Here is a 25893-nt window from a genome sequence, read left to right on the forward strand (position 1 = left end):
TTCCAGCGGCACCTGGTGGGCCACTGTGTGAAACAGAATGCTGGACTAGAAGGGCATTCTTGGGCCTGATCCAGCAGGGCTGTTCTTATGTTCTTAAATGTGGAGCTGGCCGCTGGCATAGGTGGCATTGAAAGGAGATTGGACACATTCGAGGAAGGAGGGTCTGTCAATCAGCAGAATGGGCTTGCATACAGAAGGTCCCAGTTCCAATCTCTTTGTCATAGGAATCTGCCATATACCGAGTCAGACCAGTAGTCGATTTAACGCAATGTGACCTACACAGACTGGCAGTGGCTTCTCCATTGTTGCAGGCAGGAGTCTCTCTCAGCCCTATCTTGGATATGTGAGGGAGGGAACTTGGAACCTTCTGCATGCAAGCACACCTGTCTCCAGGCAAGACTTGGCTGCATCTCAGCCTGAAACCTTGGAGAGCTATTGACAGTGTAGGCAGTCCTGAGCTAGCTGAACCAATGGCTTGACTAGATATGCAGCAGCTTCATCTATTCGTTTGACAGCCGTTTTATCCACAGCAATTTACTATGATGGCTAAATGGAGCCTCCATGTTTAAAGGCAGTCTGCCCCTCCTGTATTCTACCCAAGACAACCACAGGGCTCTGTGGTCGCCCGGAGTAGACACCGACTCAACGGCACACTTGACCTTTACCCCTGATGAGCAGATACTGGGGACAAAGCGGTAATAGCTGTTGCCTTTAGGCCTTGCTGATGGGTTTCTTGAAGGCATCTCGTTTGCCACTGTGGAAAGCAGGAAATCCAGTCACGCTTCTCTTATGTTCTGAAGTGTACATCTTTATTTTTAAAAATGGGGGGGGGAGAGGAGAATGCAATGCCTGGAGAGGCCTTTGGAGTGTCATTCAGTGCCAGGATTCTCTCTAGCCTGAAATTCAGATCAAGGAGGATGTATCTGCAGTTTTTGCCGAGAGTTGTGGAAGAGTGTGTGGCTGTTTAAGTGACATGCAAAGGCAATGACCGGTAGTGCTTTTGGACACTAGCGTGTGTGAGTGTGAGTGGTCCCTCTAATTATTTTCCTCTCTGTGCCGAATGAGTTTTGTTCTGGGTGGCAGTATCAAGCAGTGTGTGTGCATCTGCATATAGAATGAGGCCTTCCTGATTCAACCTGAGTGGGATCGAAAATGAACTCAGCGGATATCCCAAAACTTGTGAGCGTGCACATGTGAGCACACCTTAGAGGGAACGGTGGTGTGTGTCTTTCTCAGTTGTTATCCCCTTCCTGGCCTGAGTCCAGCATCCCCTTCCATTGCTCCCTTGTCTAGAAGGGGCTCTGCCTAAATCATCTCCCTATGGAGACTCACTGAGCTCCCTAATTAACAAAGTCCAGGCAGCTGATTAAGCCTCCATGGGGACAGATAGATCCTTGCATTGTTCCTATGCCCTTATCTAGCTCTGTTGCATTCCTTGTGGGCTGCTCCTGTTCTATTATGCTTTGGTTTTGGTTTTTTAACTGGTTTATGTTGTGGGTCCTGAAGGATGAAGAGGCGGAGGCATACATATTATAAATAAATACCTCACAGGAGGGCAAAACCCGTTGCAAGGTATCGTGGCGTTGGGCGTTTCCCCCTGCAAGCAGCAGCCCATTAAATGCAGTGGAGGAAATGTGTTGGGTGCCTTTAGGTGAGTGGCTGCAGCTCAGTGGTAGAGCCTCGGTTTTGCATGCAGAAGGCCCCAGGTTGAGTGCCTGGCATCTCCCGAAAGAGCTGGGAAAGGCTCTTGCCTGAAAGCCTGGAGGGAGGAGCTGCTACTCTTGCTGCTACGTGCCGTTCCAGCTTGAGCTCCAGCCCTACTTGGACAAATCGAGTTACGAGCACATGCTCTTCTCCCAGGGAGTCCGTGCCCAACACCTCCATAAGTACTCCCTTTCTGCTTTGACGTCTTGGGTTGGCTTGTGTCGATGCTATGGAGGGAGGCATAAATTAGAGCCCGGTGTGGCTGGGAGTTTCTAACGCTCCACGAGCACTTTGGAGACGCGGTGGGCTGCCCTAGAACTGCCGAGTGCCGCAATAATTATTATTTCATTTGAAAAACATCGTGGGGGGTTCTGGGCTCTGGCACTAATAGAATTCTCCCGCCTCGCCCAAGGGGAGCTTTGAAAATGCCATGGAGTGTTGTCAAAGACGGGGATCTCTCTGAGTAGCTTGCTAATGCATCAGCAGAAAGAAAAGCACATTAGTCCCGCCAGGATTTTCCGATCCTCCTCAATCTGTAGGGACTCTGAGCGAGTGGGGCGGGAGGGAATTGATGGAAGTTTGTGGAGCTGCCTGCTAGCATTTCACTGGGACCATTTGAAGGAGCAGGGGAGCAATCTGGAGAAACAACAGTGGTGCTAAATGAGCGGAGGGATGGGATGGGATGCAGAGGCTTCTTTCTGCACTCATTCCATTCGATGGGCACCAGCAGCCCAAGAGCTGGTAAATTCTTTCCAGGCAATGCCTGAGAATCCACCTTCCTCACCTCTGCACTTCCTGGCCAGATGCATTTTGCCTCTCAGTCCATTTTCTCTCTCACCATTTCTTGCAAAAACTCACCATTTTTGCAGTCTCCTCCTCTTCCAAGGGGTTAGACGGGTTCCTGGAGGATAGGGCTTTCGGTAGCTGGATACTTGCACCAGGATCTGAGATGGCATGCGCCTGAACACAAGGTGCTAGGGAGCACCAAGGCAAGGGCAGTTTCCCTCTTTCCCCCGCTTGTGGCCTTCCCAAGTGCAACATGTGACCCCTGCTTTCTGGGGTCCAGGCTGCTTCCACCCCCACCTTTCTGTCTTCTCTGCCCCTCTCAAGGTCCAGCATAGTTCAGTGAATGGCAGCCTGAGGCTTTCCTGTCTACTTTGCTCCTCTGTGAGGTTGATGACTCTTCTCTGCCACAAGATGTGGGGACAGCCAACAGCCTGGATGGCTTTAAGAGGGGTTTAGATAAATTCATGGATGACTGGTCTATCATTGGCTACATGTCATAATGACCATAGTATCCTTCCGGATCATCTGAGGGGATTGGGGGTGGGAGGCATTGCTTTGCAGTGGTTCCACTCCTGCCTCAGGGCAGATTCCAGATGGTGTCTCTTGGAGACTGTTCTTCAAAATCTGAACTTTTATATGGTGTCCCTCAGGACTCCATATTGTCTCCAATATTGTTTAACATCTACATGAAACCACTGGGAGAGATCATCAGGAGGTTTGGTGCAGGGTATTATCAATATGCTAATGACACCCAAATCTATTTCTCTATGTCAACATCATCGGGAGAAGGCATAACCTCCCTAAATGCCTGCCTGGAGGGAGTAGTGGGCATAAAATTGTGTCTAGGGATGCTGGGAGTTGTAGTTCAGCAGCATCTGGAGGGCCGCAGTTTGGGGAAGCCTGCTCTAGGCTGTATTACTGCAATGTGCTCCATGTGGGGCTGCCCTTGTACGTAGTCCGGAAACTGCAGTTGGTCCAGAATGCAGCAGCCAGGTTGGTCTCTGGGTCATCTTGAAGAGACCATATTACTCCTGTGTTGAAAGAACTACACTGGCTGCCGATCCATTTCCAGGCAAAATACAAGGTGCTGGTTATTACCTATAAAGCCCTAAACAGCTTAGGCCCTGGGTATTCAAGAGAACGTCTTCTTCACCATGAGCCCCACCATCTGTTAAGATCATCTGGAGAGGTTCGTCTGTGGTTGCCTCCAGCCTGTTTGGCAGCAACTAAGCGGGAACAGGCCATCTCCATTGCTGCCCCTGGACTTTGGAATGCGTTCCCTAATGAAATAAGAGCCTCCCCATCTCTGGCAACATTTAAAAAGGCACTGAAGACACATTTATTCACCAGGCTTTTAATTAGATTTATGGTTTTAAATTTTAATGTTGGTTTTCAATGATTTTAATGTTGGTTTAAATGTTTTTAATTGTTTAATTGATTTAATGTTTTAAATGATTTTACTTGTAAACCGCCCAGAGACGCAAGTTTTGGGTGGTATGAAAATATGTTAGATAGAAAGATAAATAAATAAAATGTCAGCGGGCTGTAGGCCGCCTCCAGCCTCAGAGGCACGATGCCTCTCACTACCATTTAGAGGGGAGCAGCAGCAGGAGAGAGGGCCTGCTCTCACCTCTTGCCTGTGGGCTTCTCAGAGGCATCTGGTGGCCCACTGTGTGAAACAGGATGCTGGACTAAATAGGCCGTGGACCTGATCCAGCTGGTGGAATGATGGCAGTTGTGTGCCCCCAGATGTTGCTGGACTACATTTGAGAACCCCTGCTTTAGGGCCTTGTTGCATTCTTCCTTCCTTCCTATTTTGCATTTTATTCGAGGAAAATCTTGGAAGTTGCATCATGAAGCACCATTTGACGATTTAGCTCATATGGGCCAAGTCAACCCCACCTCCCATCAGTTGCATTTCAGAAATCTTACTTGCCTGGACATTCCCCACCACCACCACTGGTAGCGCCAATTAATTCCCCCTGCATCCGCTTCTCGGATAGAGCATCTAGACTGCTCCGTGCTAATTGTTCGGCGTCTCCATCTCTCGAGTTTATGTCATTAGTGCGGATGTATAATTTTCTTTGGGCGAAGAACTTGAAGCTGTGGCGGTTTGGAATTTTTGCATAAGAACAATGAACACTCAGCTGTTTCGGGTGGCAAGGGGTTTATTTTTTGCTTTTTAAAAAAATTGCTATTGTTTTCTGGCAACAACAGATGCCATAAAGCTGAATACAAAGGAGAAAGACAAAAGCAGCGGTTGATCTTCCATACCGTTTCCCTCAATGTATTTGCAACTTTGTGTGCATGTGAGCTTGTGTGCGCACACCCAGACAGAGCAGCTGAAGTTGCTGAGCAGCAGAATTTAGGCTAATCTCTTGCTGCTCATAGGCTGCCTGATCAGTTACAGCACAAGGCAGGAAGTCAAAGACTCGGGGAGGAAATTGGAGAAGGATCCTACCTTGTACTGAGCCAGACCTTGGCTCACCCACTCCTCTAAGTCCTCAGGCAGAGAGGTCTAGCTCACTAGTTTAGGCTTTTAGCTCAAAGTGATCCGCTGCCCATGACCTGCAGGTCCGATTTCTCTGCCTGTATCATAGTCTAGAAAATGTCCATGGCAGCTTATTTTGTTTTGATTGCATCTTTAAATCATGCCTTGCCTCTCTACGTAGTTTAGGGCAGCATACATGGTGTCTTTTCTCCCCCACCCACTTAGGACCATAGGAAGCTGCTTTAGCCCCTCCTAACAAGGCAAAGAGGCACCTTTTAACTGGTGATTTTCCTTATTTAGCAGGGGGAGAGTACCTGGCTCTCTCCACCCCCAGCACAGGACCTCCAGTGACTGTTGCTGGTGTCTGTCTTATGTTTCTTTTTAGATTGTGAGCCCTTTGGGGACAGGGATCCGTCTTCTTTATTTGTTATTTCTCTGTGTAAACCACCCGGAGCCATTTTTGGAAGGGCGGTATAGAAATCAAATTAATAATAATACTGAGTCAGATCATTGGTCCATCTAGCTCAGTATTGTCTATCTTCGTGTTATAGAAACTTCGCCAAGGTTGCAGGCAGGAGTCTCTCTCAGCCCTATCTTGGAGATGCCAAGGAGGGAATCTGGGACCTTCTTCATGCAAGCATGAAGGTGCTTTTCCCAGAGCGGCCCCATCCCTTAAGGGGAATATCTTGCAGTGCTCACATGTAGTCTCCCATTCAAATGCAAACCAGGGCAGACCCTACTTCGCTACGGGGACCATTCATGTTTGCTACTACAAGACCAGCTCTCCTCATTTTATCTTCATTTTATCCCCACAACAAACTTGTGAAGGTAATCGCTGTGGGGGGGGGCAGGTGGAGGAGGAACTGTTCCCTGAGAAGTTCAGTGACTGGCAAATCAGACCCGAGTCTCCCCTGACCGGAGTCCAGTGTTCTAGCCACTTATATGACAATGGCTTCTGAGCAGACAAAATACCTCAGAAGAGTAGTTGCCTGCAAGCACACCTAAAGTGCTCAGATGTTGCAATGTTTTTTAATTGATAAGCCTATTGGTTACTTTTCTGTTGTCGAGATACTTACTTTAAGTAACATTAAAATAATTTTATTTAAAATAATAACCAAGATTGTATTTAAAGCATATTTAAAACACAGGGAGCATATCTAAAAAACAGCAGCCGGAAAAGGAGATTCAGATTTGGCCCTTCAATTTTGTGAGCTTTTGTAGCAGCAGAAATTGTTTTCAAATTTTAACTTGGCAAAAACTAAGCAAAGACATAGCTGGCCCTTGGGCAGGGAATTCCACCAGCAGGTCTAGTTCTCAAACTCATGTGCTAACTCCATGTTTGAGCTACACTACTTTGCAATTCATGTGGCGCATTCATGCAGTTCCATGTTCCTTCTATACCCCCCCCCCAAAAAAAATGTATTCCCTGCAGTAAGAAAGCTAACACGTTAGGGAGAAGACTTTTGTTCCTGACATACTCATAGAGTGTGTGAGTGAGTGAGAATTGAAACACATGAGTCTGAAGTGGTGCATCCGAGGGACAGGCTTCCCAGCTCAGGTGCCACCGCTAAAAAAGCACTGCATCAGGACCCAGCTCCTCCCCCTCTGAAAATAACAGGGTCCTGAAGGAGAGCTTCCCCTGCTGATCTTAATGGGATGGGGAAGAACATGGACTTATTTACATTTCTATCCTGCTGTTCCTCCGGTGAGTTAAGGGCAATATGCACGGCCAGCCTCTCTCCCCACCACCCACCCACCCCCTTTTTTTTGGCTGAACTGAAAAGTAGTGGCCCCAGTTCACCAAATGAGCAGAGGTTTTGAACTCGGGGCTCCCTAATCAAAGCCTGACACTCCGTCCCCTGCGCCACCCTGGGGAAAGGCACTCTAGGGCATGCAGGCGAGGACTTTTGGAGCGAAAGATGCACCATTGCTTTTCCTTCTGTTGGAGCCAGGCCCTTCTCCTCTCCAGTGTGGGGAGGGGGGGTTGGAGGCCCATCTTGCGACAGAGGGACTGTGTCTCCTGTTCCCAGCCAAGCCGTTTGATCGGCGGCCAGGAGGAGCATCTGGTCTTGCCGCCCTACCTCGATGAGCTTCCTGTTTCCCTCTCCAGTACGGACAGCTTGTCTGTTTCCACAGCTTCCCCCCACATGCTCCGCATTGCACTTGGAGCTTTTAAGGGCCCGTCCTTTTGTTAAAGAAAATAAACCTCACCTGGAGGACCGGGGGAGACTCCCGGTGAAACCGAGGACAGGAGGGCATTGGAATCTCCCGCACAGAAGACGGCCTGTCTCCCTCCAGCTGGGCTCCAGGCGGTGCATAGAGGAGGCTGTGTTCTCTCCCGCCAGCCCCTTTTCTAAACAAGAAGGGGAAGCATTTGCTATGCAGGACATGTGTTTGGATTTGTAGCCTACTCTTCCCCTCAGACAGTAGCTTCCAAGCCTTCTGCCTTCAAGGAACCCTTTTAACTTGGCCTAGCCTCTCAGGGAACCTCTCCGTGTTGGACAGTTTCTGGGGAGCGTTCTAGAGTAAACCCTCAGATCTGCTTTGGGCCTGGTGGCAGACCTGTGTTTGAGCTCTACCACCGCAGGCGGAGGTTCGCTTGGTTGGATGTTTCTCCATACAGAAGCAGTTCCCTGCTCATAGAGAAGTAGCACGGGGGAAGGCTAGGATAGAACCCTTCTCCATCACTTCTGTGTGGAGGGATTTTCCCCTTCTGGAAGACCATTCGTTCATATGAGTCCACACCTGCGGTCTGAAGCAATACAGCTGCAGCAGATCTTCCTACCTAACTGAGAACAGGGAGTGCTGGCCAATCCGTCAAGGCTCAGATGCAGCTTTTCCACCTCAGTGAGAACTAGGCCTTGGCTTATATGGGGCACTGGCCAATCCCGACCCTTCATGAAATTAAAGGGCACTCTAGAACTTCCCTGCGGCCGTGCACTGTATGTGATGGCGATGGGGGCAGCGTTAGCAGGGTGCCTTCCTGGGAAACCTGCCCACCACATTTCCCTGGGGCACCTGTGATAGGGGAGGGAGACAATGAATATCCTAATTTTTTTAATGACAGGCACCTGGCAGGAAAGCACACTCAACTCATTATTCCCAGTGAAGGAGGTGGTTTGCAAAGTGTCCTCCCTCTGCTTCCCCTAAGGTAAAGTTCTTTTTCCCTTGGGGGAGGTGAGGAGGTCTTGCAGGAAAGGAAGTACTGTACTAACCAGTTGGTTTTTCCAAATCAGTTTAGCTTTTCCAGCCTTTGAAGGTGAGCTTTTTAGGTGTGGCAGGGGCTCACGCGGCTTGCATGTCAAGGCAACTTGCATTGCCTTGGTCCTGCTCCTGTTTGCCGGTCTGGTGAAAGGCTCCCAGCATGCCAGTATTGCAGGCCAATTGATGAGGCCTTGGTGGGACCCCGTTACCCCAGTTATCTTCAGCATGTTCTGTGGAGCAGGGCTCCCTCACTATGTCTTGCCCTTCACGACCACGACGACGAATTGTTTTAATGAAAGGCGGTATATAAATTTAACAATAAATAGATAAATACATCATCATCATTTTAGGACGGCCAGTCTAGCGTTCCTGCCATGCATTGGTCACTCCCCTACTTGGCATTTGCATTGCATGGTGACCTTTGGTCAGGCAACAGGGCTGTCCCCTTGTCCCCTTCTCCAAAACCCATAGCGCGGCAGAAGCCGTTTGGGGAGAACATCTGTTGAGGGAGAATGGTGCGTCTTTGGAGGCTGGCTTGAAAGCAGACTCCCCCAGCCTAATCGCCTGCGCCCGTCACTTTGCATGACTCATCCGTACACGAGTGAGAGGCAGCAAGGCCAAGACCACTTTGCCATAGTAACAAGAGCGTTGCCGCTCACATCCACATCATCCAGTACTCCCGGGATGTGCTGCTTCTACCGCTGATAATGAGCACTTATGGAGATTGTGTCCCTGGCAGGAGTTCAGAGCTGGGCAAGGCTTCCCTCAGCAAAGGAAACGGCACTTTTCGACGTGCCAAGGCCTTGACAATCGGTTTGTGTTTGGATTTTTGTTTTTCCTCGAAACAGGCCTGGGAGATGACGGGACGCCATTGTTCCTCCTTCGCAGATGGGGCCAGAATGACTTGGCCGAAAGAAAACCCAGCGGCAAATCTCAGAATGTACTACTAGAGGGAGTTTGTTTTGTCTCTTCACAAAAACATTCCTGATGTCTTGTCATGCCTAACGCGTTATGAGGACAGAGTGCTGGAAAACAATTTACAAAGTAGCATTCAGATGTGTCATAAGATTTAGACGATTGGATCTAAAATTAAACCTGATGGTTAGGCTTTAGACCGTTAGGTAATTTCTATACAGCCTCCTTGTGCCTGCCGTTGAAAAATAGTCGTCTTTGCCATAGAGTGCAGCCACTACCTGTTCGGCCTCTGTTTCTCTCCACCTGCTCAGAAATGGCATAAATATCTTCTCCCCAATGTTGTGGCCTGCAAATGGGGCAGTAAAGTGGGGCATCATACTGGCTCCCCATTATCTGCACTGGGATAGTGCCAAAGCTCAGTGGTGAAGCATTTCTTAGCATGCAAAAGGTCCCAGGTTCACTCCCTGGCAGCATCTCCAGGTAGGACTGGGAAGGACTCCCACCCGAAACCCTGAAGAGCTGCTGCCAGTCAAAGTAGACGATACTGAGCTAGATGGACCAAGGATTTGACTCAGTATTCAGCTCAGCTTCCTAAGTTCTTATCTTCTTCTCTCTTTTTTTCTAAATTCTTGGTTGACAGTGGTCTGTTCTGTGGCTAGTTGTTTTTTGTATGATGTTGATTGTTTTGTAGTGTTTTTATATGTTGACCATTTGTCCACTGCCTTGGAAAAGAGGCTTATAAATAAAATTGCTGAAGGCCACTTGCCTGTGGCCTATAAGGACGGCCTCGAGGTTACCGTTCGACCAGTTTGAACTCAAACTGAACCATCCTCAAAAAAAGGTGGCTGGTCTGAGTTCGAAACAGGATCAGTCCATTACAGACCGGTTCAGCAGTTCGAGGGGCAATGCTTTTAAAGGGGAATCTGGTGAGGCCGGAACTGTTCTGCTGCCGCCACGCTGGTTGTGCTGGGGGCAGCACTGGGGTTTAGAGGAGCCACCAGTGCCACTAGTAAAGTGCCCTCTCACCACCACCACCCCCGGCCAGTGGCCGGCCTTAGAAGCCTTTTAAAGGCAGGATTCCCCGTTGCTTGCATTTTCTACAGGCTATGCTTGTCAAAGGGAGTCCGATGAAGATTCCCCTTTACAAGCATTGCCAGTTGACCCGGTTTGATCAAACAGACTGAACCGCCAGTCGGTTCAACCAAACCAGTTCACAGACCAGAAGTTCGGTTCAAGTTCAGTTCAAATTCAAACCAAACCACACAAAAAAACCCCAGTTCCATGCACACCCCTAACTTACGGCGTTTTTGTGGACTATTGGCTTTTGTATGAAGCCACCTAATGACGCAGCAGGGAAATGACTTGATTAGCAAGCCAGAGGTTGCCAGTTCAAATCCCCACTGGTATGTTACCCAGACTATGGGAAACACCTATACCAGGCAGCAGCGATATAGGAAGCTGCTGAAAGGCATCCTCTCTTACTGCGCAGGAGGAGGCAATGGTCAACCCCTCCTGTATTCTACCAAAGACAACCACAGGGCTCTGGTCGCCAGGAGTTGACACCGACTCGACGGCACACTTTACTTTTATTGGCTTTTGCAGCCTCTTTGCAAGACTGAGTTAACCAACCCAGGGCATACCCCTGCAGAGCTGGTGGTAAACACACAGAGACACAATCCAAAGACATATTTTGTCTAGACCATCCCCAACACAGAGAGTTCTCTCTCTGTCTTTCCACCTTGTTCTTGGAACTCTTGCATTGCACTAATATACTTGATAAGGGTTGGGTTGGAAACAAGGAGGCTTTGATTTTGGGGCCCAGGGGCAGGGTGGTGGGCTGTCTGTTCTCCCTGGGAGTTCCCGAACAACCGGAGAAAACGGGAGGGAGATGACTGCGGCATTTCCGAGCCCAGGTGGCCAAGTCCGCCTTTCCTTTGGCACCTTTGCACCATCTCAGTCGTGGAAGTCGAACATGCTGAAGTCTGTCATTCACTCTTGTGTGCATGGAGGCGGCAGGTGAGGATGGGCAGGTTGCTACTGGTTTTATTTATTCAGGCAGTAATGGTGGGAAACAGCATCAGATAGTTCCTACATCCCAGGTGGAGCCTTTCTTTAGAAGGCGTCATCCTCACTTGCCTAACCTGGCCCATCAAGTCTTCTGAAAAGACCCGAGTGTGGTGATTGTTGCTGTTTGTCTAGTGCTGTCTGCGTGGCATGCTCTGGAATCGTCACCTTATTTACCCTTGCAGCAGCGCTCCTTGATAGGGCATTATTATACCCATTTTACAGATAGCTAGGGCAAGTGAGATGGGATGATGCACCCAGGCTCTCGGCTGTGCTGGTGTTTACTTTTTTCTTGTTTACAAGAAAAACGTAATTGTGTGTTTTAAAGAAAAAAGACCCCAAGCCTATTTGTCAGAGCATAAGAAGAACCCATCCTGTTTCCAAGGGTGGCCAGGAGGTTGCTTTAGGGAAGCCCGTGAGTAGAAGTTACTCCTTTTGACCTAGAAAGCCGTTCTCGCTCCACCCGCCCAACCCATAGGAAGCTGCCCAATACAGAGTCAGACTATTGGTCCATTTAGTTCAGTATTGTCTACTCTGACTGGCAGCAGCTCTCCAAGGTTTCAGACGGGAGTCTTTCTCAGCACTCCCTGGAGATGCTGCCAGGAATTGAACCTGGGACTTTGTGCATGCAAAGCAGATGCTCTGCCACTGAGCTGTGACCTCATCCTAGCTATCCAACAGCATGTCAGCCCAGTTCTGGGCAGCTGAAGCGAGATAAAGATGGTCTGTAGCCAGCAGAAGTTGCTTATACAAATACAACTAATATTTATATGCCGCTTTTCAACAAAAGTTCCCAAAGTGATTTGCATAGTAAATAAATAAGTTAAATAGTAAGTAAATAAGTTAATTGATTGATTAATTAATTAAAATGGCTCCCTGTCCCCAAAAGGCTCACAATCTAAAAAAGCAACGTAAGACAGATACCAGCAACAGCCACTGGAGGGATGCTTGTGCTGGGGATGGATAGGACCAGTTGCTCTCCCCATGCTAAATAAAGAGAATCACCACTTTTGAAAAGTTAACTCTTTGCTCAGTTAGCAGAGGACAACTTAGACCAATGAGCAAACCTTTTCAGGGGGTTAAGGGATGTCTTCTCACCCTCCTCGGCCTGTTGTTCAGAGACTTCCTTGCCAGTGTGCCGACCTGCATGCAGTTTCCTCCTCCAGCTGCAGGTAGGTGGGGGCACAAAGACTGAGTTCAGGATCTGCTGTGGGATGGAATTCCAACAGGGCTCGCTTTTATTTCTCAGCTCTGTCCCAGACAAGATATTATGCACTGCGGTGCACATTTGAGCATCAAATCAGTAGTGGGCTTAAGGGCCACTATGGAGACCTGATGTGGTGTAGTGGTTAGCATGTCGGCTTGGCCTAGGGAGACCTGGGTTCAAATCTCCATCAGCTGTGATTACTCTCTCTCAATAGACCTACCTCACAGGGTTGTTTTGAGGATGAAAAGGAGCAGGGAAGCCATGCACGCTGCTGTGAGCGCTTTATGGGAAGGGCAGGGGCCCAGTTCTTTCCCATCCATCACTGTTTCAAAGGGTAAACCTGCACTTGACACACACATTAGGGCCGCCCTTCTCCGCCGTGGTACGTGTGTCTCTTGTACTCATCCAGAGCCCACCTTTGTCCCCAATCACGCTTCAGGCCTCGAAATATGTTTTCCAAAATGGTTAATAAACAAGAGGAAACGGTTTTATCTTGGTACTCGCTGTTACCAAGATGAATTGCAGCAATTTCGCTGCTCTTGAAATTCAATATCGTCACCGTGGCACCCTTTCCATTTCTGTTTGAAAAGGGAGGTGTCTCGAGTGAGTGAGTGTTGGTAACAGGATTGCCTCCGCTTTGTAAAAATAAGCTCCCATGCCTTGAAGCAGAAATTCAGCAGGTGTAGCTTGTCCCATTAAGGAGATGCAGTTGTTGGAGGGGGGGCGGATTTATACGTTGAATTTCTTCCTGTAGGCGGCTGTTTAAAGGAACGGGAACGTTGCCAGGAGAAAGTTGTTAATAATTTCTAAATGGTATTAGTAACTCTAGTTGGCAAACCACCATGAGGGTTACAAATAAAGGAAGAGGCTCAGACTGTGATTCATGAAAGAGATTTCACACTTTTCTTGCATGTCATCAGGCTGAGTAATAATGTATTTATTTATTCAACTTGCTATTCAGGCCCCTGCTACAACCCAGCTTCTGTAATTAGGTGATTGCACATGATTGCACATTTTCAAGATGAGTTTCATAAGGACTAGAAACCTAGTTCTTTTGAAATCAAAATGAAGAGCTTCTTAAGGCATCTAACTCTGGCGTTCTTTGAAATTCTGGAACGCCCTCAGCCCTAAATGCTGCTGCTGTTGCATGCGCTATAAGTTTTACACCCCATTAATTATAACAGTGAAATCTACCAATTTAAATTTGAAAACACACAGGATGGCCCCCTCAACAGAAAAACATGTTTTTCCTTGAGTTGCGTGCCAGGACACATTGTGGGACAGACAGTTTTCCAGTCTCTGTCCCTAACATGGGACTGTTAAGTACCTACCTCACCAGGGCTGTGGTCAGGAAGGAATGGGCATAAGTTTCTAAAATGCTTGCTCTACTGGAAGTTCTGAAGACATCCTTAATAAGAAGCATCCAAGTGGGATGCTTCTTTTTAAGGGAAACTTGGAAACCGAGTCCCGGTGTGTGGTGTGCCCCTTCCTTCCCAGGCCTTTCAACTGTGAAGGGACTTTCCTCCTTCCGGCTTAAAGGATCTGTGTGATTGGGGTGGAGGTGGGAATTGGAGCAAGCGGCATACCTCTGGGCACTCATCCTCCAAGCCTAATTTCATCCATCCACTGCTCTTCCCAGAACTCGGTGCCTCTGGGTTTGCGCCTGCACACTGTTCTCGCCTTGTGCACAGACTGCAGTCCCTGCCCGTTTGTGGGGCTGGGAGGGTGTAATTTCAACCCCCACCCCACCCCACACATTTTTTGGCAGTGGTAGGTAGGTGGTCTCTTTCTCTCTCTCCCCACTGAGCCCTCCTGCCCTGCAACAATTTGGCTCCCAGTAGTATATCCGTACATTTCTTGGCCGCTTTGCTGATGCCAGGGAGCTCTCTGGCCCAGATTCACACTCATCTGCTTGCCTTTCCCAGGAGAAAGAAAGGAATGCTCGGAGAAAGAAGAAAAAAGCCCCCTCTGTCCAGAACGAGGAAGCTGCCTTCCCGCCAGCCGCTGAAGACGAGGAGATGGGGCAGGATGGTTCAGGCACCAGTGGGAATGAGGAGGAGATGGCTGAGGAGGCAGAAGGTAAGCCCACCCACCCCCCCGGCAGAGCCGGGTCGCTTGCTTTCTTTGAAGTAGGCAAATAAGCAGACCCCCCCTCCCCCATTCCCTCTCTCCCCTGCCAAGGGAAATGGCGTGAGAGGCATTCACTAGAACCCGGGAAATGTCACTGCTTCTGTGTGTCTGCAAAGAACAGCTGCCAGCAGGGCGGGCAGCAGGCACCCCCGAGGACGTGCAAGGGGCGAAACTTGCGCTCGGTGCCAGAGATGCGGAAGAGCTGACATTTGACTGCCCTCGGCCGTGCGGGTGTGGCGGAGCGCCAGCTTTGGTCACAAAGATGTTTGTGTTTTGTTGGCAAGGTCTTGCTGAATGTTTGTTTACTTCTGAGAACAGGAACAGCTAGGAAGCCCGGCCGTTCCAATGCACGGGCTGCATTTGTGGCAAGGCAGTGCCACACGTCTGCCACACAGCCTGGGGCTTTTTGTCCCAGAGTTGAGGAAGTAAAGTGCGAATCCATTCCCACAGCCCTCTGGGTGCAGGTCCTGCCTGGGAAATGCCATCAACCCAGGTCAGATGACTTTGCTGGGTTCAGATGTTTGGCTTGTTTACCGCTTCTTGAATCAGTGTATTGTAAACTAAGATTTTGCACTCTTCTCTGAGGGACATGACCCCAGCACAGTCGAGGCCCAGGAGAGATGCACTGCTATATGCAGGTCTGCCACCAACCACTAGCTTTCGCTTCCCCCACCAGAGCACCTGTTAGGACTTGCCCATGTTCTGATGTATTCCTCACCACCAGCAGCCAATGATGTGGGGTGGTGATACAAAGTGCTGTGACTCACAACACGGAAAGTACTACCAAGTGTTACGGCGGTCGCAAGGAAGAATTCAGTGCACAGCCGCCATTTTGCATCGTGACTAGTCCTGGTCATCTATAGCCCCTGGACTTGGTACACGAGCCAGCTGGGGTGGTCAGTACCATCTGCGGGGGACAGATGCTCATGCTGGTTTTTGGCAAGGTCTGCACCTGTAGAGATGGAAAAGAGGTGGGTAGCATTGCATTGTTCAGTGTGTTCTCATGCTTTGTTTAGGCCCCTGCTAACTAAACAAAAGAGGCACCTTTTTCAAGTGGTGATTCTCTTTATTGAGCAGGGGGAGAGCAACTGGTCCTATCCATCCCCAGCACAGCATCCCTCCAGTGGCTTTTGCTGGTGTCTAACTTGGGTTTCATTTTAGATTGTGAGCCTTTTGGGGACAGGGAGCCATTTTATTTATTTATTTAGATCTCTGTAAACTGCTTTGGGAACTTTTGTTGAAAAGCGGCATATACATAGTTGTTGTATTTATATTCTTTGATTGTCCTGACCATCGGACCTGCAGCGGTGTTTTAAAAGCTACACAGAAGCTGCAATCAAATTTTATTGATGTTGTCTGAGGAATGGAAATTACAGACAGTTGGCAGGACGGTCCTCCGCAGGTTACTCCAAACTGAGGCCCTCCAACTGCTGCTGGCCAGCAACTCCTTGGGGTGACTCTTACGCCCTGGGATAATTCTTCTGAAAGGTGGTATAGAACTCTTTAACAGTAGATAAATAAACATGCATTGCCCCAGTCACAGTGGCCAGTACCCAGGGGTGATGGGTACTGCAGGTCAACAATGATTTATTTGTTGTTACCCAAACTCTGAACCAGACCCTTTCCTCTCTGCAAAAATGGCTGCAATTTTACCTTAATCATTCACGGGCTGGGATAAAGGAGGGGGGAATCACACAGAGAAAGCTGTAAGTGCAACAGTGCTGTCAGCTCTTTTTCCATCTCGGGGTGGGGGGGTTAGATGCTGCCAAAAATCACAATGAGCATTCATCCCCCAAGATGGTACCGATGGCCCACATGCATAGGCCTCACTCGGGGAACAGCTGCAAGCCAGTGCCATGTCTAGGGCCATGATATCTCCCCATGTCAGACAAGAAATGCATGTGGCCCATTTGGCACCAGACAGAGAGAAATGGGAGGAGGCTGAGCCAGAGGCTGAAACGAACTTGGTCAGCCATAGCTATTTTCACTTGGGAGCCAAGCCAGCAAGCTGGGGGGAAATGTGTGTAATTTGCAACAAGCAGCCCGTTTAACTTCCGTGGAAGTGATTTAACAACTTAGCAAAACTGCTCTCAACACCACCACCCCCATTGGTGACGAAGCAGAAGGCACACACAACTGGGACTCCTTTTCGAGTCAGTTTTCAAAAGTGAGTCATTCTGAGGCAGTTTCCCAAGTTCATCTTCTGGATCCGGGCAAGAGGTATGACTCAGACATACCCGAGGGGAAATTAGGTCTCAGTTCAGGTTGGGACGTAGCAACAAACTCAGATCTTAAGGACCATCACCATACCACCCCTGCAAAAACAACCCAAAAAAACCCCACTCAAAACATGCATACACAGCAAGATGTATCACTTGACAGAGTTGGGAGTTTCACCACTCACTTCTCCGTAACTTAAAGCAAGGCACCGGGATGTCGGTCTCTTCTGGAATGGGGTATCGAACTGAACAGACCTTTGAGCCAAGGTGGCTGAAATGTCAGAGGAACAGAAATGTCAGGTCAACCCCTTCTGCCTCAGCAGTTTGTCATATGACATTTGGGAGGCATTTCAGCCTAGCAAGTACCAAGGGGGCTGGTGTGTGTATGTGTGTGCATAAATAAAAGGCCTTGCAAGGGTTTCATCACACTGGGGCTCCTCCAACATCTTTCAGTTGCTACTACTAACTGTTTTTCCTGGCGCTTCCCTAGTTTTCATCTTTCTTCTTCCACTTCAGCTTCCTTCTTTGTAATAGCTGGCTTTGTAATAACAGACGCGCCATCCCTCCTGGAGGCTTGCCACCTTGGGGGGGAAATAAAGTTCTGTTGGGTTCAATCCAAAAACATTCTGATGTGAGAATAGAAACTGGTCATATATATATTTTCCCCATAGCAGAGTTTTGGCTGAATCCATCCCAGCTTAAATACTATACATTCCTTTGTCCTCATCTGCTTTTGAGAAGGGGGCTGGGGCAGGGAGGCAAGTTTGGCTTTCACAGGCTGATGGCAAGTAAATAAACATCAGTGGTGCTTGGAATTTGGTTGGGGCAGCCAAAGAAATGAAATCCTGAAGATGTGCCCAGAGTGTGTGGATACCGTTCCTCTTTGAGTTGATCCAATTCTGACATACGCCTGGAGAGCTTTTTCTTCTCCCCCTTTTGCGAGATCTGTATTTGTGGGGAATTCCTGACCTGCCTCTCTGCCAGTTTGTGTGTGGTGTATTCATTGCCCAACTAGCATATTTTGCGCTCCAGTCTCTCTTAAGACTGCAAATGCCTTGCTCTGCATTCAGATCCCTCAGCACCTGGACGTTTCTGAGTAAATTGCAGAATTTGGTGAGGTCATTCCACCTTCTCCCCTCCACCAAGCCCGCAATTCTGGCTTCATGCCTCTGTTTCTCCTCCAGTTGTGGCAACACTTGTCAGAGTCTCCATTTTAAAAGCATGTTCATTCCGCTGTCCTTTCAGTTCGTTTCTTGGATGCAGTCCCAGAGTCAGGGCGGGGTCTGTGGAGCTCATTCCCCTCCACCCCACCAGAAATCCAAAATCATCTTCTGCGTGCCAAAAAGGATATATAAAGATACACACTTACAAGCCTTTTCTTCCGTTGCAGCGGAAATTCCAGATTCCGCGCCAAGAGAACCCGGATTCTGCACTCAGAAAACATGAGGCAAATCATATGGAATCCTCCTGGCCCTCAGTCCTTTTGTAGGCCTGTGGAGCATACAAAAAGAAGAGAGGAGAGCTGGTCTTGTGGGAACAAGCATGACTTGTCCTGTTAGCTAAGCAGGGTCCATCCTGGTTGCATATGAATGGGAGACAGACAATGTGTGAGCATTCGAAGATTTTCCTCTCAGCAGGGGATGGAGCCGCTCTGGGAAGAGCAGAAGGTTCCAAGTTCCTTCCCTGGCAGCATCTCCAAGATAGGGCTGAGAGAGATTCCTGCCTGCAACCGTGGAGAAGCCGCTGCCAGTCTGTGGAGACAATACTGAGCGAGAAGGACCAATGGTCTGACTCGGCTTCCTATGCTCCTAGCCGCGCTTAAAGACTGTGGGGCCTTTTGCATTGCTCAAGTTGCGTGGGAGGGTCGTGTGTCAGTGACCTGCCTCACGGACAGGGGCTGGATAGGTCTTCTGGATAGGTCCTCCCTTCCTGGCAGGATGCCAAATCTCAGTCAGGATCTATGTGGTCAGTTGCTGCCCCACGCAGTTGGGTCATCTAAATATGGCCACAACTTGCATGAGTCACTGACGGAAACATGGCTTCTGTGGAGCCAGGGTAAGATTTAAAGGGTCCCTTCATGGAGGCCATCTTGAATTCTTTCCTATGGCCCACTATCATTGGTTAGTTATTGCGTGTTTCTCCTTCCCTTCCTCCAAGATACTCAGGGCAGCAAGTGGGGTGGGGTGCTCCCCTTTTTATCCTAGTTAGACCAAGTGATTGGCCCAAGCCTTCATGGCTGAATGCGAATTTGACCCCCTTGCTAAAGCCCAACACTCTGGCCACTGCGCCACGTTAAGCCTTGTCTCCAGCCATAGAAATGTCTGCTTGACAGGTAGATTGCAGGGTTCTTTTTAAATAATTCTAACCAACTAGACAACTGCCACAGAGAGCAAGGGAAAGTAGGCTGCGTGTGGACACGGTTCCAGGTATGCCAGCCTTTAACTTGTGCAGAATCAGGGTTTTTGTATTTTCAGCAAGCAGTGGTAGCAAAGTATGATGACTGTGTAGATTCCCCACCCTACCCCTCCTCCTTTTCTTCTCTCACTGTCCTTGACTGCCAGGAGATCTCTCTTTGTAGCTGCCTTTTAGAGGATTAGATGCTTCCCTGTCTGTACCCAAACCCAGCTCACCTTTCCACTCATATCTGAATAGTATGTCTCACACACATTCCCCTCCCTAAATAGAACATTGGTTCCTGCATCACCATTTCCCTGTGGCTGGTAGCAGATGGGAGGCATATGCTTCAAACACCATCTTTATAATGCCGGGGGTAGGGGTGGGTGGGCAGGTTCTCATCTTTAAAATGGTGGTGTATTCTAGCGTGAAAGTCTAGCAAAAGTGACTCAAGTTTCCAGCTCTGGACCATCCCCTGTTAGGCTATATGCATCTCATTGTGGTACTCATATTGCTTGCTGAATTGAGCCTCCCCTCTCAGTGCTGGCCAGACTCATTCTTGGTTCGCTTCAGCCCCCATCCTATTCCTAAGACATCCTAAGAGTATCGGTCAAGCCCGGGCCAAGATATTTTGGTTCTTGAGATGGAGAACCCAGACAGTGACACTACAGCTGCCCATCTCCAATGATAAAGAATATAGTTACCATATATCAAGGGTTCTCAAGTTTGGGTCCTCAGGTATGGGGGGACTACAGCTTCCATCATCCTTTCCCTGTTGTGGCTGAGGGTGGTGGGAGGTGTAGTCCAGCAACCTCTGGGGACTCAAGGTTGAGAATTCCTGCCTTATCTGATGGTGAATTAAATACTCGGCTGTTGGGCACTCTTTATTAATGTGCAAGGCCTACCATCCGAGGTGTCTGCTTCATTTAGCCTAAAGACAGAGCCAGCTCAAAAAAGAGAACTGGAAATAACTGAATTATGAGAGTTGTTTCATACTTTGCAGAATTCATAGCTTTGCCACAAGTAGGTATTTTGCATGTCTTTGCAGTGTAAAGTGCACCCATTTACCTTCCTAACAGAGAAACTCTGTCTGGTCTGAATGATTCAGACACTGAACAGGATGCACAGGGCTCCCCTCCTTGCTCTGAGGTTTTTTCAAATGATAAAGAGCAGCAGCATACATGTAGCCCCCTCCCACAAAGTTGCCACAGCCCCCTCCTAGCTCTCCCTTTATTGGTAATTACAATACCCTTCATTTTAGAACATAAGATTTCTAGGCAGTTCTAGTCTTTTAATTATTAACCTGTCCTGGAACCCTTGGGATTTGAAGGGGAGGGTTGTGTGTGTTTTAATTCTTTTATTCATTTGTTACTGACCCTGACCTGCTTTTCACATCACTTTGACTGCAATTTTTTCCCCTTTTCTTTCTAAGCTTTATTTTGGAAAGCTCTCTGGATTTCTTCACAGATGGGAGGGTTTTTCTGGCAACCTTCATAAACACTGCTGTACTGAGGCACAAGCAGGGAAGTTAAACTTTCTTTCTTTCTTTCTTTTGGAAGATCTTTGACTCTAGACAGAACCACCCAGGATTGGATGAAATCTTAAGAAAGAGAGAAGCCTGTAGAAAATACTTTCTTTTTAAAAGAAACAGGTTTCAGAGAATTTTTTTTTTTTTTAAAGACTAAGCAGATGGTCCACACCTGCCTAGCTTCAAACTCATGCACCTAATTTTCTAATTCTTTCCATTTGACAGTAACCTTGGGAATGAAGGAAACTGCCTTCTCCTGAGTCAGACTTATGGTCCATACCAAAGTTGCACAATGTCAACCCTCCTGAAGGTTCCCATCATCCCTGGCTGGCCACTGTGACTGGGAATTATGGGTGTTGTCGTTCAGTCACAGCTGGAGTGCCAAGGTTGTGCAGCTGTGGCAGAAGCACCACAAGGTTTCAGGCAGGAATCTTTCCCAGCCTTACCTGGAGATGCTGCCAGGGATTGAACCTGGGATCTTCTTCATGCAAAGCCCATGTTCTTCCACTGAGGTATTGTCACATCTGCAATAGAGGAGTCTTTCCTAGTCCTGCCTGGACAGCCAGGGACTGAACCTGGGAGCTTCTGCATAAAGAGTAGGAGCTTTACCACAAAGCCACAGTTCCAAATTTATCCAAGGGGATAACGGAAACATGTTACGAATACCAAAGGATCTTCTTAGTGCAGATTTCAGTGTAAATCGGGAGGGAGTGCCAATGCCTCCTTAGCCCCCATAAGGAATCGCATTCAGAGCCCTTTTTCACGATCTGGAGAAAAAGGCTCAAAAGGAGTGAGGGGAAGAAGCCTCAAAACGCCCTGCAGGCAATCTCCCTGCTGTTGCTGCACAGTGGATCATGTGCCCAGACATCTACCGGCTGCTCTTGGCAGCATGGAGGTTTGGAGTCCAGGAGGCCCCAGAACTCCCATAATGCACCACGTGATAATGCACCTGGCTGCCATTAAAATAAAAAAATGCACTTAGGAGTTAAGGGCACCCTTAACCTGGGCTAATTGATTGCATGCCGGTGCCGTGCAACTCCACATGGCACGCACACACCAGGTTAAGGGTGCCCTTAACTCCTAAGTGGCAGGTAACCTAAGCAGGTTTGCTGCACAGTTCCCAGCAGTTTACACACACAGCAAAAATCAGGCTTAGGCTACCCGTGTGAACAGCCACTATATATTGTTTAAGCAGAGACAACCAATTTCTGTATGGTCAGGACGCAGTTAGTCACCAGGCAATAGTCTGCAGAGTTTCTTGCCATACAAACCAATCCCTTCTCAGTTGGTCAGACACTATAAATGAAGGGATGGGTTAGACATGACATGAAACCATGGTTTGTGCTAATGTTTGCACCAACATCACCCAAGAAACTATGGTTTGGGAGTAGCCATTGAACCAGAATCTGAAACAGTATTTTGAAGTTTATTTGCAAACCATAGTTTATGTCTGAACTATCTCTCCATAAAAAGAGCACCACCACCCAAATCAGCAGACCATGGTTTGGGGTGTTGCTTCATTCCTGGAGTCCACTGTGTCCATGAATTCTCAGGGAAGGCAGGGGAAGAGAAAAAGCGCATAAATCATATTTTAACTATATGTCTGGAACACAAATCACATTTGGAGAATAAAGTTCTACAGCAAAGCATGGTTTGGTATTGGTTCTGAACCAGCCCAAACTTAACACTACTCCTGATGTAAGCCACATTGTGTTGTACTTTAACAAAAGCAGGGCATTTTAAAAAATAAAATGGTAAATTAATAACTCTGCAGCAAAATCTTTCCCAGAAGTCTGGGAGAGGCCCACGTTGCCTTGTACATCACCGCTTGTGTGTAGTAAATGATACCAAGCTGAATAAATGGGATGTTGCTTTGGGTCCCCCCAAGCTTATTGTCTTGGGGGACGAACATCCATGCTGAACCCACCCGGTAGGAATGTCTCAGGGTTTCACGGCCTCCATGGCAACCATGCGCCTATCTCAGTTGGTATCGGCCCCACCCACATGGCAGGACATACTATGGATTTGGTTTTTGCAGACCAGGGAATAAATTTTCTGGAGGTGTGTGTGCGTGCGTGAACTCCCTTATCACGGACAGATCATCATCTGATAGGGTTTAGTTTGACTGCTCCATCTACCCTCTGCAGTGGTGAAGGATCAATTAGATGTCTCAATCCCATAGCCCGCTCTAAAGCCAGTTTGAAATGGAGGATAATCACTTTCCTCCAAGACTGCCTGGAGCTGGTCAACCACCACCCTCTCAGTCATCTTACCCAATCATGGGAGGTTGGAGACTGGCCTATTAATTATCCATCACCAGGTGATCCAAAGTGGGCTTCTTAAGAAGAGGTCTAACCACCGCCTCCTTCAGACAAGATGGCATCCTGCTCTCCCTTAGGTGAGGTATTAATGATATCAACCAGGCCAGCTCCAACAACCTTCCTGCAGGACGAAATCAGCCATGTTGGGCAAGAATTAAAAAAACAGGTGGTAGGCTGTACCACCCCAAGCAGCTTGTCCACATCCTCAGGAACCACAAACTGAAACTGATCCAATCTAATCTCACAAGGGGGGGTTGCCAGACACCCCCCTAACTGGACTTGCAAAAATACTGGAGTCCAGATCAGCTCGAATGTGATAGATTTTATCTGCAAACAACGCATTGAATCGAATTTGAAACAAAAGGGGTTTGAGTTAAACTAACAATTCTAACAATCTGAAAAAACTCTGCTGGATAAGAACTTGCAAATGCAATATGTGCAGAATAAAATCACTTCCTTGCTGCACATTTTGCCACAGCATTTGCCTTTAGATGGGCTCTGTGCTGTGTCTTATCAGATTCCAGATGAGTCATCCTCCATTTACTCTCCGGTCTACCTTTTTGCTTCAGCTCCCGTATCTCTTCCATATATCATGGAGAGGGTCGGAGAGGATCTTGAAGCGGGTTTGGAGAGGACACTTAGGGGCGATCATGTCTACTGCCCTGGAAAGTTCCCTGTTCCAAGTATCCACCAGGGCATCAACAGAAACACCAGCAGAACCAACCCCCAAACTCTCCAAGGCCTTTTGGAATTCTACTGAGTCCAGCAGCCTTCTCGGGCGGACCATTCTAATAGGTCTACCACCCCTGCAAGGGTCAGATTGTTTGAGATTGTTTTAATGAAAGGTGGTAAAAAAAATCAGTCAGTCAGTCAAATATGCCTTTTTTAAAAAAAAAAATTTAATTCCAGTTGCAGTAAATAACAGCTCAGACACAGAGAGCCTTCCATCTCCAAGACCTGAAACCAAAGAGAATGCAGAAAATGGGCCCAAGCCAACCCCCGAGGCCGGAGAGGATGCTTTGGAAGAACAGGCTGTCAGGATGGAGGAAGCCGCTAGTTCCCCAACAGCGGATCCTGCAGCCCCTAGCACCGCCACACAGGCGCCTGAAGAGGCAGCTGTCGAGCCGGCCTGCAGTGAAGAGAAGCCGCAGGAGGAGCCAGCAGTTGATGTGGTGAAGATGGAAGAGCCGGAGGAAAAGCCCGAGAGCCCAGAGCCCAGCACAAGGGACGTCAAAATGGAGGAGATGGAAGATTGCCCAGAAAAGGACAAGGCCAACGAGAAGAAAACCGCTAGCAGCTCCGGCGGTAGCAGCACCAGCAATGTGGCGATGGGTGCTGAGGGAGCCCCCAAGGCTGAGAAAAAGGAGAACCACAAAACGGGGAAATCCGGAGGGGCTAATCCTGACAGTGACTCCAGCGCCACGTGCAGTGCGGATGAGATGGACGAACAAGATGCTGCCGACAAAAACAAGTAAGATGGGAGAGGGACAGGCAACGCGGCAGACTTGGGTGGCGGCGGGGTATAGTTACAATTTGAGATGTGCTTTACAAGTGGTTAGAAGGATAATCAGTGCTAGGCTTGGACTGGGAAGACTCGGGTTCAGATCCTTCCTTGGCTCGCTCACCAGGCGACTTTGGGCCAGTTAGTGGCCTGGCTCACACAATCATTTGAATCGAGGTTTAAAGTCAGTAATGGACATTGGTGTGATTGTGTGAGCCCACACCAAGATGGGAATCTCAGATTCATCTCATAAATAAACCCAACATTTGGAATCTTGGTGTGGGATTCACACAAACACACTAATCCACACTAACCTTTGGACCTAGATTCAAATGACTGTATGAAGCAGGCCACTGTCTCTCAAGCCTAACCTACATCACAGGGTGGTTGTGAGGATCAAATGGGAAGGCAGAGATAGCACGTAGGCACCTAAAAACAATGTTGGTGCGTGAGATTCCAAAATATGTTTGCAGCACTGGATAGAGCAACATCTTTAGAACTGCACCTCACACCAGCTGGAGAGATTCTAGGGATGTACCTTTTGGGCCGCAGTCGTTCTATGGGTCGTTTTGCCTGCAACAGTTTATAGTCAGCTTTCTGGGATTACTCTTCCACTCTCCAAAAGTTTCTTTGACCAGAAAAATCCAAATTACGTGGGCATATGTTGATTTAGGCATATTACGTGGGCATATGTTGATTTCATACTTAATTTTGCTTTGTACAGTTCTGGTTTTCAAATTGATTGGGAAATGTTTTTGGCAAGAGAGTAAGCAGCAGAGATAATTGCGGGAAGGAGAGGCCACCATGAGGACTACAGCCTTTGATAGAAATGAGTGACCAAGGGGAATCGTGGGGAGGGAAGGCCTGAGGACACACCAGGGTTTTTGTCTGCAGTGATGAGCATTAGAGACGGCCTTTGGTTGCAGAGGACCCACTTACCCAGGAATATGAGACAAGCTCAGTCTCCAAGAATCCTCTCCACTGCAGGAAGTGGTCTGTAGAAGGGCACCATCCCTCAGACCAGTGGCTTTAAAACCACTAACTGACTACTTTCCTGTGCATTTGCTGAATGATTTGCGGCTTCTTGGCTCCCTCAGCCTCTTGTTGCCAGTGACAGTAATTGAAAGGGCAACTTTATGGTTTTGGTGCTCAGACGCTTTGGGATCGATGCCCGTTGTCAGGGGTTAAAGGAGGTCGTGTGCCACCATCTGGTCGAGTCCCGTGCTGGTGGCCTCGTCTTGATGAGGACAACTGTCTGCTTTCCCTGGGTGACAGGTGATGTGTGGTTTAGTCCACAGCCTCAGTCAATTTCATTAAGTGCTTCTTGGATCCATACTCGCATACAGCTGTTCATCAAATGATGGTCAGCCGCTGGCAGGGGAAACAAGGACTGGTTCAGTGGGGGCACAGATTGTTCCTTGCAGTGGAA

At 48.4% G+C, this 25893-nt stretch overlaps 1 protein-coding gene across 20 annotated transcripts in view; it reads left to right on the top strand.

Annotated features, from left to right (window-relative positions):
- The window catches only part of NCOR2 (nuclear receptor corepressor 2), a 318459-nt gene that overhangs the window by 225695 nt on the left and 66871 nt on the right, over positions 1-25893 (top strand). For all 20 annotated transcript variants that reach the window (XM_053279156.1, XM_053279146.1, XM_053279155.1 and 17 more), the window contains 2 exons: positions 14297-14450; positions 23873-24434. In XM_053279156.1, coding sequence (XP_053135131.1) covers positions 14297-14450; positions 23873-24434 — 716 coding nt within the window. The remainder of the gene's footprint in view (positions 1-14296; positions 14451-23872; positions 24435-25893) is intronic.

This window comes from Hemicordylus capensis, chromosome 15 (assembly GCF_027244095.1).
Source record: "Hemicordylus capensis ecotype Gifberg chromosome 15, rHemCap1.1.pri, whole genome shotgun sequence".
Taxonomy (NCBI): domain Eukaryota; kingdom Metazoa; phylum Chordata; class Lepidosauria; order Squamata; family Cordylidae; genus Hemicordylus; species Hemicordylus capensis.